The following is an 18457-nucleotide window of genomic DNA, read 5'->3' as shown; positions in this document are numbered from 1 at the left end:
ATATATGTATTATGCCTATTAAAAAAGTCACAACCATAGAAAAGATCACAGCTTAAGTTAGGGACATTATAGTAATTTAATATTCAAGTTAGAAATTCATGATTTTAAGGTAACTAGACCTTGGACATGGGCGTTGCGCGTGCGCTTCATGTGAATGATTATAAAAATTTAAATATGATTACACAAATACAATTAAAAATGGATTTGAATAATTAAATGGTTTTCTTATTCAAAAAGTGTAATGTTTTTAAGATCATGAATATATATCATATTTAGTTATTAAATAGAGAAGAAACATGGTTATGCAATATTCCTCATATGCTTTAGTCTATAGTATGTATAAGTGTTCTATGTGCTTTAAGTGCGTAAACAAAGTATCATATTGAGTTGAGTTATATTTATATTGAACATGATGGTAATTTTTGATTATTTATTTATAATCTTAAGATTTCTTTTACGAAATCACTTGCAAGTCTAAACAAGAAGTTGGAACAATAATATGCTACAACACATAATTTAAAGGTCGACATTATAGTTAGAAAATATTTAATACGTTAAAGCTTCTGCCTTTTTTTTAACGAATAATACCCTTCACCTTTTTACAGATGCATACATATCGATAATTTATCGTCGAAGAAAAGTGGTGTTTTGTAATAGTTGTAGAGAAATTCGATCGACATATGTCTTCCTTAGGATAACTAATAGATCATTATCAATTTCATAGTCTACACCTACAAAATAAAGGTATTTATTTGTTATAAAATAATCATTGTTTAAATATGTAATTAACATACATAAATAATAGTTACATATATATGTATCCTTCGTCTTCTTTAGCTCATTCAAAATTATTAATCCTGCCATCTGTAAATTTTGACATAAAATTTTGTTGTCAAATTATTTACATATAATTGAATTATGAAATACAACACAATTAATTTTCAGATATATGGTAGGAAAAAGAAAACAATATAAACCAAAAAGTATATATACTTTTGAAGATGCCTACAGAGCTCAATTTCCCAAATCTCTAATTCATAGACTAGAAAAAACTAAATAGAAACATAAATAACACTAACAAAACAAAGAACACATCTGGAGGTACACACTAGATTTGTTGTCAATGACACCCAACATTCCAAAAAAAATACATATCACAATATCTACATTTCAAAATAAATAGGAAAGCTAAGTTAATTGTTCAAAAATTTGTTCATGAATGGATAGAAACACATCAATATACGTTGTAAAAATAATAGAAATTCAAGGTATGGTGTATTTACTTGTCGGTTATTTTGTCAATGTGGGCATGGAGCTTTATGACAACATAAACTTCTTTCTCTCTAATAAGTTTCTTGAGTTTAATGTCTATGTGAACTTAAGTAAACATACAGCAACAGAAATTCAAAGGCATAATACCTAAATCAAAGTTAAAACTGCTATTAGGAGCAATACATAAAAAACAACTACAATGAATATTAAGTGAAGGTTAACCACATGAAAAAAATACGATATCTATGGATGAGGGAAGTTCCAGCAAAAAAAATCACAGTGATCTCTTAATATATTAAGTTTAAGCAAAAGGGTACAATTGGTTACAAGGGTTAAGAGTTTCTCTAAACGAGGAAAGTTAATTCATCTTACAACGTGGAAGCTAAGGCCAAGGTAAGGAGGAGGCATTTTGACATCACAAAACTGAGACAACATACAAGAAGTATCAAATTGATATTTGTGCGAGAACAACCAACAATAGGAACAAAAATTCAAACAACATACTCCAAATTCCAAACTTCCCACGAATAAACAGAAAATAAGGGTAGCAGGTGATTATTGATAAAGAAGAAAATAAATTTACGTGACATAACTGAAATAACAATATCATAAAAATAATATGTGTATTCCTAACAAATAATAAATACTATTAAAATATTAGTGTGAGATTCAAAAGTAAATTCAAAGAGGAAAAAACTCAAATTGATAATTGGTGTTCATATATGCCAAAACAAAATCTTAGTTGAACTTCAGATGAATGAGTAGAACAATTATATTTTAAAACTAATTATTTAAGTTAAAAAAAATTGACTCATATTCTTTCTAAGAATCTCTCCAGCACAATAACGTTAAATTGAAATCTTAACTAATGTATATGAACATTATATTAGATATTAATTTAACGTAAATAGAGTAAGTATTTGACTCAAGACTTTAAATGATACATATGTATCGTGATATTAAATTTGTCATCGTCTCATTCAAATTAAAATAAATTCTTATTATCTATAGCTATTCATGTGCCTTTTGACATAGTGTAGCATGAAAAAAAAGGCATAATACATATATTGGACGCTAAACTTGTCTTCAAATTTTAAGTTTGACCTCTACTTTCATAATACACAAACAGACACTTTAACTATCCAACTTTTAAGTAAATAAACACATGAGTTCTACATGGCACAACATACGTAGGACACCACGTAGGATAAAAAATGACATGTAGGATGACATGTAGGACATGTGTGTCTATTTGTTCAACTTTATACAAGCTTAAGTATCTATTTGTGCACATCCAAAGTCGAATGGCATAAATGTGAATTGAAGAAAATTTAAAAGGCACATTTATGTATTATTGTATTATGCCAAAAACAAACTTTACATCATTTGATAACAATATAATAGCAATCTTATACACAAACTTATAAAGATGATTTGGGTAAGTACAAATTCAAGAAATAAAATTACCATATAAAAAGTGAATTTTTCACTTTAAGAGGTGTTTTTACTCTGTCAAATAGAGTTTATATGATCCCCTTCATTTCAAGACCAAAAAAAAGTTTCTTTAAAGTTATTCTTTTACTTCGGCCACTAATACTATAGTCGGTAGTTGTATATGATTCACAAATTATATGACTTTTTCTTATGAGATTTTCTTAATTCATCAAATATTTAATTTATGTGATAACTCAACAATACATAGTTCAAATATGTATATGAGCAACATCACTTATGATTACAAATACTTCATGCCTTAAATGCTTGTGTCTTGTCTATACAAAATTGTAACCCCCACCATATTACAGTTATATGTTAAAATTGTACGGCAATTAAGTTAACATATATCTTTAATTGGATGCATGAGATCATTATCAATTTCGTGATGTGCACCTGGAGAAGAAAGTTATAACTACTTGTTATAGAGATCTTTAATAACTATCCACATAAGAATATTTATATGATACATTTAAAATTTGGAGTATTGTATAACTTTATTGCATCTAAATAAAGGATATGATCAAATTTAACTGAAAATAAAAGGAGCAGAGAGCCCGAAGAAAATTAAAAGTTGTGGAATAAGAATATTGGGTTGTGGATAACGTTTGAAATAATTAGTAAGGCTAATTAGATAATAATCTATGAATATATTTGTTCAAAGTTAATATTTTTATTTTGATTACTTTGAGTTTCTAACAATAGAGAGATACTAATCAAACAGTTGGTATACTTCATCCAACAAGAATATAAATACAAAATTAATTTTTGAAAAGTAAATACAAAGTGAGAAAGTATTACCAGGCCATTTATGTGGAAGTAATAAACAAGAAAGCTGTAAAAATATTAATAATTATACATAAAAATACAATGAGTTAACTAATGATAAATGTAATTTCTAATCGAACAAAATCAATATAATTAATAGGAATTATATTTTGACAAATATATGTATGGAAGTTTCACAACAAAAAACATTTTTCAAAGTTGAAAGCCTCAATTAAAGAATTGCTCAAACAAAAGGCTAAAGGTGGAAAGAAATCAAAAACAAAACATGTTGATAAACCAATGAAATTCAAGAGGAAACAAAAGTAACAAAACAAAAACAATGATATATAGTGAAATAATAGCAGTGATCATACACATACCTGAAAAAAATGTATATGAGAAGAAAAAAAAAATAGAACAATAAAAAGAAAATAACTTGTCGACCTTTATAGAGAGCAATTAAGAATATAATAAATTGCTAGGAAAAATTAATGGCCGGAAAAAGAAAAAGTGAATACAATGTACATTACCTTTAAAGATGCACTTATATGAATTGAAGAGACAACTTTTAATTATAGAGATACTACGTTTAGCATGAATAATAAAAAATAATATTATTTGAAAATTAGAAAGGACCAACTTTTACATCAAAAAGGGGTAAAAAAACAAAAATTGAGGCAAAGGATTAATAACGAAGCTTGTTTAAGATTGCAGTAAATAAAATTATGTAGACACATTAAGAAAAACTGAATATGGAGCATTAAATGAGATTGTTGAACTTCTAAATAATTAAACACCCAAAAAAACATTACTAAACTTCCATTCACTCACCATTTATATGGTTAAAATTAGGGGTGGGCATAAACACCGAAAAACCGAAACACCGAATCGAACCGAATTTTTTTAGAATTTCGGTTTCGGTATTTTGGTATTCGGTTTAATTTTTTGTATTTTTCGGTATTTCGATTCGGTTTTCGGTGCATATTACTTTGGAATTCGGTATTTCGGTTTAAACCGAAATTTTATGCTATAATTTAATAATTTATAAATTATATTATATTAATTAATAATTATTAATATTAAATATTTTTTTTTAAAAAAAAAGTAAATACCCTAATACCCTACTTTTGACTCTTTCTCTTTCTACCAGATTTTTTCAATTCACTCCTCATCTTCTTGACTTCTTCCTCTTCATTTCTCTCTTCTTCTTCTACTCCAAGTCTCCAACCACTCTTGTCTTCCCTGAAGCACCGCCAGGCGCCAGCCACAACAAGGGAAGCAGCAGCCAGCCGCAGCCAGCAGCACAGCAGCAACCAGCCGCCGCCCGCCAGCAGCACAGCAGCAGCCAGCCGCAGACAGCAGCAGCCAGCCGCGACAACACTCAGCAGCAGCCAGCCGCCGGACGTGCAGCAGTCAGCAGTCAGCCAGCCGCCGGACGTGCAGCAGTCAGCAGTCAGCCAGCCGCCGGACGAATTAAACAGGCCCATTAAAAAACCGAATTAAAAAACCGAATCGAATTAATAAAAACCGAACCGAATTAACAAAAACCGAATCGAACCGAAATATTTCGGTTCGATATTCGGTACGCAATTTATAAAAATCGAAAACCGAAAAACTGAAAAAACCGAAAAAAAAACTGAACCGAACCGAAAAACCGAATGCCCACCCCTAATTAAAATATCATTATTTAATTAAATATTTTAATATTTAGGTAATTAATATATTATTATTTAACTTACATATTTTATTAATTAATATTAACTTATTTAGATATGTTATAATATTTTAAATTAGGATAAGGATAAAATGATATTTCAATTTTTACGTTTATGACTTTCCACTTTTAATATAATATATGTCATACGATGATATGATACGATGATATGATATGATGGGTGAGAAATAAAAATAAATACAAAAGAAAAGAAAAATGTTTTAAAAATACAATTAAATTTAGTTGTTAAAAGGATTAAAATATTTAATTTAAACTTTATATTGATATTTTCATTTTTCAACTTTTGACTTAACAACTTCCACTTTTAAGTATTTAATATAAAATGATATAATTAGTATTTAATGTTTAATATTAATCAATTTATTTTTTAAAATTAACATTTTGATTTAGTATTGGGTAAAATGGTAATTTAAGTAGATACATGTATCCTACATGACGTATTACATGTCAGACGCCATGTAGGACACAAAATTTTCATGTGGTGTGCCATGTAGGATGAATGTGTGTATTTGTTAAATTTTATATAAGTTTAAGTGTCTACTTGTGCACATCCAGAGTTAAAGGTTATAGTTATCCACTGACGCTGGATCAAATTATTTTACGACTGACTAAATATAAAAAAGCAAAAAAACATTTACACTATTGTACACAATTTTAATGATATTGGAGTGGAAAATAATCTTGGCCTCCAAGTTAATGTGTTCAACAAGAAAAAGGAAAAAAATCAAGTCAAAATTAGTCTAACACGTGCTTAAGAGAACTTTTTCTTATTCCCACTCACATTAAAGTCGGAATTGCATGCCTTGACATTAAAGTAAAATCAAATTGTTTTGCCGTTTTCTGATCACAAAGTTGCAGCAATGGAGAAATCGAGCCCAACGCTTGAGAGCAAAAAGAGGAATACGGCCGGTGAAGACGAAGACGAAGATGTTAAGTTGAAGGGAAAGCATACTGAACAAATTGAAAATTTAAGGGAAGTTTCAAGGCAGGAGTATTTGAAGAATAGGGAGAAGAAGAAATTAAAGCAACTCAGAGATGATATAGAAGATGGGCAATTTTTGTTTGAGAAAATCGAAAAATTGAGCGAACCAGAAAGACATGAACATTTATACAAGCAAAAAATTGTTGAATTGGTTAGTAAGGAGCAGCAATGCAAAGACGCCGGTGAGGAACAAGAGATTCATCCACAACAAGCTTGGGAGGAAAATCAAATCAACAATGCGAAACTTAATTTTGGATCTAGAGACAGAAAACAGAAGGATTATCAATTTGTGTTTGAAGATCAAATTGAATTCATCAAATCAACTATAATTGATTCAGATTCAGATGTTGATGTTGATAATGAGAAGCTCCAATGTACCAGAAATTCGAAACTTAACGAGGATAGGAAAGCTTTACCTATTTATCCATACAAGGATGCTTTGCTCCAAGCTGTTCATGATCATCAAGTTCTTATTATAGTTGGAGAAACGGGCTCCGGGAAGACAACTCAAATACCTCAATATCTACATGAAGCAGGTTATACTAGAAGCGGTGGGAAGATGATTGGTTGTACTCAGCCTCGAAGAGTTGCAGCAATGAGAGTTGCTGCGCGTGTTTCACATGAAATGGGGGTTAAACTTGGTCATGAGGTTGGTTATTCTATTCGTTTCGAGGATTGTACTTGTGAGAAAACTGTTCTCAAGTATATGACTGACGGAATGTTGCTAAGAGAGTTCCTTACAGAGCCTGATTTAGCAAGCTATAGTGTTATAATGATAGACGAGGCTCACGAAAGAACATTGTCAACGGATATCCTGTTTGGGTTGATAAAAGACGTAGCTAGTGCTCGACCACATCTCAAGTTACTTATATCTAGCGCCACCCTTGATGCAGAGAAGTTCAGTGATTATTTTGACCGTGCTCCGATTTTTAAAATACCTGGAAGGCGATTTACGGTTGAGATACATCATTTAAAAGCACCAATATCTGATTACTTAGATGCAGCAGTAGTTACTTCACTTCAGATTCATGCAACTCAACCACAGGGTGATGGTGATATATTAATCTTTTTGACGGGGCAGGAGGAGATTGAAACAGCTGAGAATATTATTAATCGCCGAATAAGAGCTTTGGGAACAAAAATGGCTGAGTTGATAACCTGTGCCATATATGCAAACTTACCAACTGAACTACAAGCCAAGATATTTGAGCCTACTCCTGAAGGGGCTCGTAAAGTTGTCCTGGCTACAAATATAGCTGAGACATCGTTGACGATTGATGGGATCAAGTATGTTATTGATACAGGGTTTTGTAAGATCAATAGTTACAACCCTCGAACAGGAACTGAGTCATTGATGGTGGCTCCTATCTCGAAGGCATCTGCCAACCAACGTGCTGGTCGATCAGGACGAATAGGTCCTGGAAAGTGCTTCCGGTTATACACTGAACATAGCTACATGAATGATTTGGAAGATAACACAATCCCAGAAATACAAAGGACTAACCTCACAAATGTCGTGCTCTTACTCAAGAGCTTAGGGATTACCGACTTGCTGAACTTTGACTTCATGGATCCTCCACCAGCTGAAGCTCTACTTAAAGCCCTAGAACTGTTATTTGCACTTGGTTCCCTTGATAAGGATGGTAAGTTAACCAAAGTAGGTGAAAGAATGTCCGAGTTTCCTCTGGATCCGATGCTGTCCAAGATGATAGTTGCCTCTGATAAGTACAAGTGCTCAGCTGAGATAATAAGTATTGCTGCAATGCTTTCTGTCGGGAACTCAATCTTTTATCGCCCAAAGGATAGACAAGTCCAAGCTGACAATGCGTGGATGAACTTTCACGTTGGCAATGTTGGAGATCATATTGCTTTGCTTAAGGTTTACAATTCCTGGAAGGAAACAAAATTTTCAAGTCAGTGGTGCTATGAGAATTACATCCAGGTCAGAAGCATGAAAAAAGCTAGAGATATCCGAGATCAGTTAGAAGGTCGGCTTGAAAGGGTTGGAATTGATTTGACTTCAAATGTTAATGACTTGAAAGCTATTAAGAAGTCTATAATATCAGGATTTTTTCCCCATTCAGCAAGGCTACAGAAGAATGGGTCTTATCGAACTGTTAAGCATCCCCAGACAGGTCACGTTCATCCCAGCTCGGGTTTATCGCAGGTACTTCCTAGATGGGTTGTCTACCATGAGCTGGTCCTGACAACTAAGGAGTACATGCGGCAGGTAACTGAATTGAAACCAGAATGGCTTGTAGAAGTAGCTCCCCACTATTATCAGTTGAAAGACGTTGAAGACTCAAACGCGAAAAAAATGCCTCGTGGAATAGTTCTCTATTAGATTGCATCAATCACTTGCTAATTCTGTTATGGTGTACTTATTGAGTGGATTATTGTATATGTTATTACTGTGTGCTTACTGTTTTCAGTTTTCTAATGCTGAATATTTTTCATCTTTCCTTTGTGTATGTCATTTCAATATTCTGCTGGACATTCTTTATGCGGATGCAAGGCGAAGTACCAGAGATATCTTTGGTGTAGACCGTGTTCCAAAAGCTGCGGGTGGTACTGGATTATATCTGAAAATGGTAAGTTTACTGCAGATTCATGTACGTCATTGAACCATTGCATAACATTCAAGAAAATCTTATTTAACTGCTTTGAATATGATTGGCATTCTACGATCATTTGTTTTATTTTCTTCTGTTTTTTTTTTGTTTAAATGGATAGGAGTTGGTAGACTATTTAGTGGAAGAACTCAGAAATGTTGCTATTTGATTAAAGAAGAGGACACTTATTCAAGTACAGTTGTAACTAAAACTGAATCTCATGAATGGTGGATGATAAGTATCTCCTTTACTCATAAGGTATAAATCTCGATCCAGCCTTGTCATATTCTATATTGTGAGTTGTTCAGGAAACCATATAAAAGGGAATAATATTACTTAAACCATATCAGCACGTTTAAATTAGTGATGATGAGTGTGAATTAACACTCATCGCGGACTACTTATAATAAAAATGGCTGACTTGTTGGATGTAATTAATGGCTAATGGAGTCACTGATGCTTCCTATACCAGGCTGACCTTTTTGACCTGTTGGATGCATAAACATGCAACAACTTTGATGTCAATTGATTGTAGGGAATCTGATATTTTACTGATGCTCTGTGTAATTTTAGGCTAGGACTTTACAGTCAAATTAGTTGGGGCTTCATTTCTGTCCAGAAGATCCTTAACGACACCCTTCTTTGAGGAGCTTAAGCACGGCAATAACTTCTTGTTGAAAGTCATAAAATAAAGGATGTCCAAAATGGTGGTAGTAGCTGTGTAGTATCACTAAAATATTCAGCGGTTCCTCCTAATCATGAAAAAGAAAGATTTCATGTTGAATATTCAATAGCTGCGAAAAGATAAATCAGCCCAGTATATATTGAAGTGCAAACTACTTTTCTTGTCAAAACTTGAAGTGCAGACTGTTACTAAATTGCAGGAACAGCACTCGGCTGATAACGTATCTCGTGTTGCTTACTGAAGCTTAATCTTTTACTGGTGAGAACAAACTATCTTTTTATGTTTGACTGAAGCGTAGTAGTAGTTATTGTTGTTGTTGTCTACTTCATGCCCCCCAGTTTGTCTGTCTCCTATTTTCTGAGCACATTCTAACTTTACGTTTCTCTTTACACACCTTTTCTCTTTATATGCACAGTAATTACAACTTCCAAAGGGATGACAGAGTATCCACATTATCTCGCCATTCACGGTTCATGCCGGTGTTGCAAAACTAATAAAAATAGGCAGAGGTGGAATGATCCATGGCTCATGAAATCCCTTTGTGGAACATTCTACCATCTTTTAGTTTCTTATCCACGAGATAATTCCAAGGAGCGTGGGATGATATACTGATCATGAAGTGACTTTGTGGAACTCGGGGTTTTTGACTACTTCCAAGATCGAGTTCACGAGGACCTTTCATGGCTCATGGAATGATCCACAACTCACGAACTCTCTCATGAAACTCAGACATTGTGTTGTCTCTTTAATCCTATTTCACGGACATAATCCATGGCTAGTGGATGCTTGTCGTGGAACCTACTACTAAAATTTTAGGTTGGTTTTTATGCCCAGTGTGCGTGATAGAATGTATGCCTCCACTAAAAGTCAATGAACTATGCCCCTTAACAGAATTATGATGCAGAAAGTAAACAACTGAAAGTAAAACACATACAAGAGTTTTATGTGGAAACTCCCTTGCTCAAGGGAGGAAAAAGCCACGACTTGTCCTCACAAGATTTTCAACCCAACTCCATTTCACTCAAAAACGGAGCAATGATATAGATCTGCTCTTGTAACCTAGGAATTAAACTCTTAATCCCTTCTCCTTACTATAACAAATCTACTACCAGCAAAAACTAAGCAATAACTCCGTTGCCTACTAAATCAACTAACTCTAGTGGATCTAGACTTCAAGAGCTCAACAAGGCTAACTTTAGCCACCAACTCAGATCTCAAGGATCGTAGATTAAACAAGCTACAACTCTACTGCACTAAGAAACAACTATGTTGTCCACTACACCAATTAACTCCAGCTAATCTAGACTTTAACAACTCGACATAGCTAACTCAAGCTAAAATCGGAATACTCAACAAATGATCCAATTACTTTTTAACTTAGGATAGGTCTGACAACATTAAGCATCGAAATCTAAACCCTAACAACTAAGAACAATAATAACTCTATCATGTTCTTTGTTGTTCCTTGATAAAATATTTCCTTGAGAGAATGACTTTTTTTTGTGAAAGATCTGATTTCAAAAAGCTTGTTTTTGATAATGGAGAATATACATAATATAGGATGAGCAGAAACACCCGAAACAAATCATTGGCTGAAGGCCTGTTGTGCAGTGGGAGACGTGCACCAACCACAAATCTTTTGCACGCTTTTAGACAACAATAGTTTTCCTGTACAATTTTTCGTGAAATCAGGTCCAAAGTTTGTTCGAATAACAATTACCCCTTTAATGATGGCAAACTAACCTCTTCAGCTTTCGTCCCTTAGTTTCGTTCATTCCCCTTATCATCAGTCCCAATACTAGAAGACCAACCATGTCAGGTCCCTCGACTCGACAAAAACTAAACTATACTATCTTTACACAAATATATTCCCCCTTTTGACATCATAGAAAAAAGAGTTGAAGCAATAAACCAAGTAAATTAGGAATGCACTTTAAACAAATTCATGGCCACAGGGGCAGTACTTAGCATGAGCAAAAATGCATAAGATAATGAGACAAGTCAGAAGAAACAAGATCATTTTCATTCTTAAGAAAATATCAGTAGTCAAAACATCACAAAGATCATTACATTGGAGAACCGAGGCAATACCGACAGATTTTCAGACAAGAAAAAAAGAGGGGAATTAGGACTGGACATGGAGTGAAGAGGAGGAGCACTTGGAGGTGAGGGATTTGAGAATAAGAGAAAGACAAGCATCGGTTTTTTTGGCTGTCAGTGCTTTTATCTCATCTCTAAGAGAAACCACCTCAACTCCACCTGGTCCCTTAGTCAAAGCATTATGACGCTTTGCATTCAAGCAAGCAATCTTAGCTGAGTGACAGTCATGGCTTCTAGTTCAAACTTTAACGTCTCTTACAATGTTACAAGTTCTGACATTGTGTTGTTTCTCCCTGTCCTACCTTCTACACATTGTGTTGTTTTTCCCTGTCCTACCTTCTACACATTCACATTCTACAAGAGTATTCAGGGAGAATTTTGCTTCGTTGTTCCTTTCACACATGCTCCAACAGGAATATTGAAGTGTTTGAACACTCATGTCAGCAGGTAGCCATAACATATTCCGTGCTTTCCGTCCTTGATAATAATAATCTTGCGCATGTGTTCAAGCATAATAGCAGGGATATTAATATCATCCATCCTATGCAAACATTCCATGAGAAACATGACAATTATAGATGCAGTTGTTCGTTTTTTAGATTTGGGGAGAAGTACTTTGTTGACAAATTCAAAATACAGTTGATTCTCTCCTGAGAAGGTTCTTCTTGATTCCCGCATAATTGAGTTCGGGAATTTTTCCTATATCTTCTACGAATTCGATGGTAGGAGTTTTTTTCGCTATTGAACCCATCCTTATTAGAAGAACCTCCACGATTAACCCCAAGGCGTCTTCTGAAAAATGAGTACTAATGCCTCCTACTTGTGTGTTCAAACTTCCATCAGGCATAAAATCATATTATAATAAAATGCTCTCACCTTTGGTTCATGCAGCACCGGGGTCTCTTCATTGAACATGTTAGGTAGTGGAGCCTGATTAATTTTAGGTTTTCCTATTTATTCTCTATTTTAGGTTTTCCTATTTATTCTCTGTAACCAAAAATACTCTGATTTATTAATATAAATATACCTCACCGCCGTGGAAGTTTACTCACAGGGTGTTACCACGAAATATTGGGTTTTCTCTTTCTCTCTCTAGATCTCTCATCTCTTTCTCTTGAAAGTTCTTGTGTTCTCCATTCATTTAGTGTGTGTGCGTGAATTCGATCCTAACAACTGGTATCAGAGCTAAGGAGATTCAACACGATCACAGAAGATGGATAGTTCGAAGCTTGGAATCGAGAAGTTTGATGGATCCGATTTCAGTTTCTGGAAGATGCAGATCGAAGATTATCGGTACCAGAAAGATCTTCACGAACTGTTGACCGGGGTGAAGCCGGAATACATGACGGAGGAGAAGTGGAAACTCAAGGATCGCCAGGCTCTAGGGTTGATCCGGTTGACTTTGTCAAGAAACGTGGCGTTCAACATCGTGAAGGAGAAGACTACGTCCGGTCTGTTGAAGGCACTGTCAAACATGTATGAAAAACCATCAGCTATGAACAAGGTATATTTGATGCGTAGATTGTTCAATTTACAGATGTCTGAAACTGGATCCGTTTCTGATCATATAAACGAGTTCAATATGATTGTGAGTCAACTCAATTCTGTGGATATTAATTTCGAAGATAAAATTAAGGTGTTGATTTTGATGTCATATCTGCTCGAGTCTTGGGATACTGTTGTTGCTGCAATTAGCAGTTCTCGTGGATCTGAGAAACTGAAGTTTGATGAAATCCGTGATGTTGTTCTTAGCGAAAGTATTCGCAAACGAGAAGTGGGAGATTCATCAGGCAGTGCTCTCAGCGTTGATCGAAGGGGGAGAAGTAAGACGAAAGTCCAAAATCAACATGGTCGATCAAAATCAAAGAATCGATGAAAATCACTTAACAGATCAAACGTGACTTGTTGGAACTGTGGAGAAAAAGGGTACTTTCGGACGAACTGTACAAAGCCAAAGAAGAAACAGAATCAGAAATTTGGAGATGACAATGATTCTGTAAATTCAGCAGAGGACATTGGGGATGCTCTAATCCTTAGTGTGAATAGCCCGGTTGAATCATGAATTTTGGATTCTGGTGCATCTTTCCATTCGTCTCCAAGCAAGGAGTTGTTCCAAAACTTCAAATCTGGAAATTTTGGAAAAGTATATCTTGCTGACAATAAAGCCTTAGAGATTGAAGGAAAGGGGGATGTTTGCATAAAGACCACCTGGGGAAACTAGTGGACATTGGAGGATGTCAGATATATTCCTGGGATCAAGAAAAATCTGATCTCTGTTGGTCAGTTGGATAGAACGGGATATGCAGCAGAGTTTGGGAAAGGTTCGTGGAAGATCGTGAAAGGTGCTATGGTAGTAGCTCGTGGCACCAAATCTGGAACCTTGTACACCACTGCCGGGTGTATAAATATGGCGCTGTTGCTGAAGGTGCTTCCGGTTCATGTCTGTGGTACAACAGACTTGGACACATGAGTACTAAAGGAATGAAGATGTTGGTTGCAAAAGGAGCATTAGAGGGTCTGAAGTCTGTTGATATGAGTCTTTGGGAGAGCTGTGTTATGGGCAAACAGAATAGAGTAAGCTTCACAAAGACTCCTAGAGAGCCAAAGAAAGTGCGGTTGGAAATGGTCCATACAGATGTTTGGGGACCATCTCTAGTATCATCACTTGGAGGATCCAGATTCTATGTTACCTTCATTGATGATTTCAGCAAGAAGGTATGGGTTTACTTCTTGAAGCATAAGTCAGATGTGTTTGCAACTTTCAAGAAGTGAAAAGCTGAAGTTGAGAATCAGACCGGTGTGAAAGTCAAATGCCTAAGGTCTGACAATGGAGGAGAGTATGACAAATCAGAGTTCAAGGCATTCTGTGCAGCTGAGGGAATCAGATTGATGAGAACAGTTCCTGGTAAGGCAAGGCGAAATGGGATTGCTGAGAGGATGAACAGAACATTGAATGAGCGTGCAAGGAGTATGAGGATATAGTGTGGGCTTCCCAAAACACTTTGGGCGGATGCTGTGAGCACAGTTACACACTTGATCAACAGGGGACCGTCAGTTCCTTTAGGGTTCAAGATTCCAGAGGAGGTGTGGACAGGAAAAGAACTCAAGTACTCACACTTGAGGACTTTTGATTGCACTGCTTATGTTCATGTTAATCCAGAAAAGAGAGACAAGCTTGATGCCAAGGCTGTGAAGTGTTACTTCATAGGCTATGGTTCTAATTTGTTTGGTTACAAGTTTTGGGATGACAAGAACAAAAAGATCTTGGGACATTGCGACGTGACATTTGATGAGTCTGTCTTGTACAAGGACAAAGATTAGAAGGTTCTAGAGATTACAAAGCAAGTGGGAGTTGAGGTTGAGTTGGAGAAGAGTAACCCCAGAGATGTCGAAGCAGATACTCAACCAACTCCTACTGAAGAATCTGAAGTGGAACAAGTTACACCTGAGCAGGTGTTAAGGATATCATCCAGATCCATGAGGGCACCAGATAGGTATTCACCTTCATTACACTATCTATTGCTGACTGATGAGGGGGACCCAGAGTCTTTTGATGAGGCCCTACAGGTGGAGGATTCGATCAAGTGGGAGCAAGCCATGGATGATGAGATGAGGTCACTTTAGAAGAATGACACATGGGTGTTAACTGAGTTACCTGCAGGGAAGAGAGCTTTGCTGAACAAGTGGGTGTTCAGAATCAAGACTGAACCAGATGGCAAAAGAAGGTTCAAGACTCGTTTAGTGGTTAAAGGATATTCACAAAGGGAAGATATTGATTATGCTGAAATATTTTCTCCTGTTGTGAAGTTAACCTCTGTTCGAACTCTGTTGAGTATTGTTGCATCGGAGAATTTGCATCTTGAGCAAATGGATGTAAAAATAGCGTTTTTACATGGAGATCTAGACAAAGAGATCTATATGCAGCAACCGGAAGGATTTGTGGTTCCAGGAAAGGAACACATGGGGTGCAAGCTCACCAGAAGCGTGTATGGACTAAAGCAAGCGCCAAGGCAGTGGTACAAGAAATTTGACTCCTTCATGACCAAGAGTGGATTCTGCAAAGCTGAAAAAGATCCTTGTTGTTACTTAAAGAAATACACTGATTCATATGTCTTTCTACTCTTGTATGTGGATGATATGTTGATTGCAGGATCTAGTATAAAGGAGATTAACAATCTGAAGACAAGGTTGTCTGCAGCATTTGAGATGAATGATTTGGGTCCAGCAAAACAGATTTTGGGGATGAAGATTTCTCGGGATAGATCTGCTGGCACTTGAAATCTATCTCAGGAGTTGTACATTGAGAAGGTACTGCGCAGATTCAGGGTTAATGATGCTAAACCCAGGACTACTCCATTGGAAAATCACATTAAATTGTCAAAGGAGCAGTCACCCAAGACTGCCGAGGAGCGTGATCACATGGAACTTGTTCCATATGCTTCAGCAATTGGTAGTTTGATGTATGCTATGGTCTGTACTAGACCTGATATAGTACATGCAATGGGAGTAGTTAGCAGGTACATGGCGAACCCTAGGAAAGAGCATTGGGAAGTTGTGAAGTGGCTTCTGAGATATCTGAGAGGTACATCCAGTACTTCACTTTTTTTTGGCAAAGGCAAGGTGACTCTACAGGGTTTTGTGGATGCTGATCTTGGTGGGGATGTTGAATCGAGCAAGAGTACATCTGGGTACATTTACACCATAGGCGGAACAGCAGTGAGTTGGATGTCCAATCTTCAGAAGTGTGTTTCTCTTTCATCTACTGAAGCTGAGTATGTGCCAATAGCTGAAGCTGGGAAAGAGATGATATGGTTGGCAGATTATCTTGAGGAATTGGGCAAGAAGTAGAGCGAGAAGATTCTTTACTCAGATTGCCAGAGTGCCATACAGTTGGTGAAAAATCCAGTCTATCATTCGAAGACAAAGCACATTAGAAGGCGATACCATTTCACTCGCAGGGCAGTGGAGGATGGTGATATGTGCTTGGAGAAGATAGAGGGTGCAAAGAACCCGGCAGACATATTGACGAAATGTGTTGATGTTGGGAAACTGAGGTTATGTAAAACCTCGGTTGGTCTTCTGTAATTGTTACTACAGATGTTGCGGTGCGGTAAAGATGTTGATGATGAAGAGATTTTTTTTGAGAATGTATTTTTTTGATGACTGAGTCAGTCTCCAAGTGGGAAAATTGTTAGGTAGTGGAGCCTGATTAATTTTAGGTTTTCCTATTTATTCTCTATTTTAGGTTTTCCTATTTATTCTCTGTAACAAAAAATACTCTGATTTATTGATATAAATATACCTCACCGCCGTGGAAGTTTACTCACGGGGTGTTACCACGAAATATTGAGTTTTCTCTTTCTCTCTCTAGATCTCTCATTTCTTTCTCTTGAAAGTTCTTATGTTCTCCATTCATCTAGTGTGTGTGCGTGAATTCGATCCTAACAGAACAGGCATGACTAATCATGCAATTCGACATCATCCAGGTGCTTCATTCCTAGTTTATCTCTAATTTCAGGTTTATCAATTTAGAACTCTTTGGGTTTTTAGAATTTTAAACCCTTTATTCATGCATCAGTTCCTTGTCCACTTTTTTCTTTTTTCCACTTGAACCAGCTCCCATATGTGATTCAACATCTGAGTTTTCAACAAGTTTTGGATACGATTCTTCTCTCTTCCTCTTTGTTGTTTCTTTTTTCCTTTTCAGAGGGCTCATTCTCTAAGAGCGATTCTTCCGTGTCTTAGAAGACTTGGAAGATTTTATGTTCAAGTATGCTTTCGACTGCAACATCCATATCATCGTACTTTGTTTCTGCTTTCCTAATCAAATCTAACTAGGGCACATGGTCCCCTTCCACAATCATTGCTGGTGCCTTCTAATTCTCTCTGTTCGATTCCATAACGCTACTCATGAGTTTTTGAGTAGAACACTTGGTGGGGTACATCTTTCTCTTCTTCTCTATCTCCTCTATAACATTTTCCTTTCCTTTGGAGAAGGAGACATTCTTATATGCATACTCTTCCTAAGGGTTTTGTCATTGTCATCTTCATACACTTTTTTCTTCAAAAGCAACATGTGAAATAAACTTTGCTGACTCATGAACTATGTTGGAGTTTGTTTTTTACTCGTATTTCTTATCAATGTTGTATTATCATCATCATCATCCTCATTTCATGCTTCAACTTACTCTGGTAATGCATTAGTAACCTAGTCAAGGGGTTTTGTCAAGTGGAACTGGATTCATAGTGGATGACTCAGAAATTCCAGTACCTTCATCAGAAAATGGAGGTCTTGGGTCTTCCTTCATTTGAGTCAAACTCTTCACAACAAGTTCCTCTGAGGCCGCAAGAATGTTTGACTTATCAGTCCTGTCATTTGGCAAGTCTCCTTCAAAATATTGCTCAAAAACTGTAGAATACGTAGGGACAGGTTGGGATTCAATGCTGGCAAGGATTTCACTCACAAATCGAGCGTCTCACTTAAATCATACCTCGGGAGATGAGTGTTGAGATTCATTCAGGTTAAGGGTATCTAATCGAGACATAAGGGCTTCTTTTGAAAGAGCTTCGTCGACGGGTTGGTAAGGATTCTCAAGAGAGAGATTTCAACATGCTTCAACTGTAGGAATAGTTGAAGAGGGATTAAGAAAAACTACAACAGCAACTAATGATTTTCTTTCGACCAGAGGAATGATTGATCTACTGTTCGAGGGAATGATTTGTTCCAAAGGAATGGCAAAATCTGATGGGTCAACTCCATGTACAATCTTCATCATTTGGGCAGTAGGAACAAATGGTATAGACATTTT

General features: G+C 35.9%; 1 protein-coding gene across 2 annotated transcripts in view; it reads left to right on the top strand.

Moving 5' to 3' along the window:
• Positions 1–5964: 5964 nt before the first annotated feature.
• Positions 5965–18457, top strand: part of LOC101253458 (pre-mRNA-splicing factor ATP-dependent RNA helicase DEAH1) — a 29202-nt gene continuing 16709 nt past the window's right edge. The window contains exons 1-5 of one of the 2 annotated variants that reach the window (XM_019211316.3): positions 5965–8481; positions 8767–8842; positions 8985–9121; positions 9748–9806; positions 9964–10562. In XM_019211316.3, coding sequence (XP_019066861.1) covers positions 6130–8481; positions 8767–8842; positions 8985–9121; positions 9748–9789 — 2607 coding nt within the window. In that variant the 5' untranslated portion in view covers positions 5965–6129 and the 3' untranslated portion in view covers positions 9790–9806; positions 9964–10562. Of the gene's footprint in view, positions 8482–8766; positions 8843–8984; positions 9122–9747; positions 9807–9963; positions 10563–18457 lie in introns of those variants that run through there. The other variant, XM_019211317.3, reaches the window with a different exon arrangement.

Source organism: Solanum lycopersicum, chromosome 12, assembly GCF_036512215.1.
Source record: "Solanum lycopersicum chromosome 12, SLM_r2.1".
NCBI classification, from domain to species: domain Eukaryota; kingdom Viridiplantae; phylum Streptophyta; class Magnoliopsida; order Solanales; family Solanaceae; genus Solanum; species Solanum lycopersicum.
Note: the sequence above shows the minus strand (reverse complement) of the source record. Positions and strands in the feature narration are given on the sequence as shown.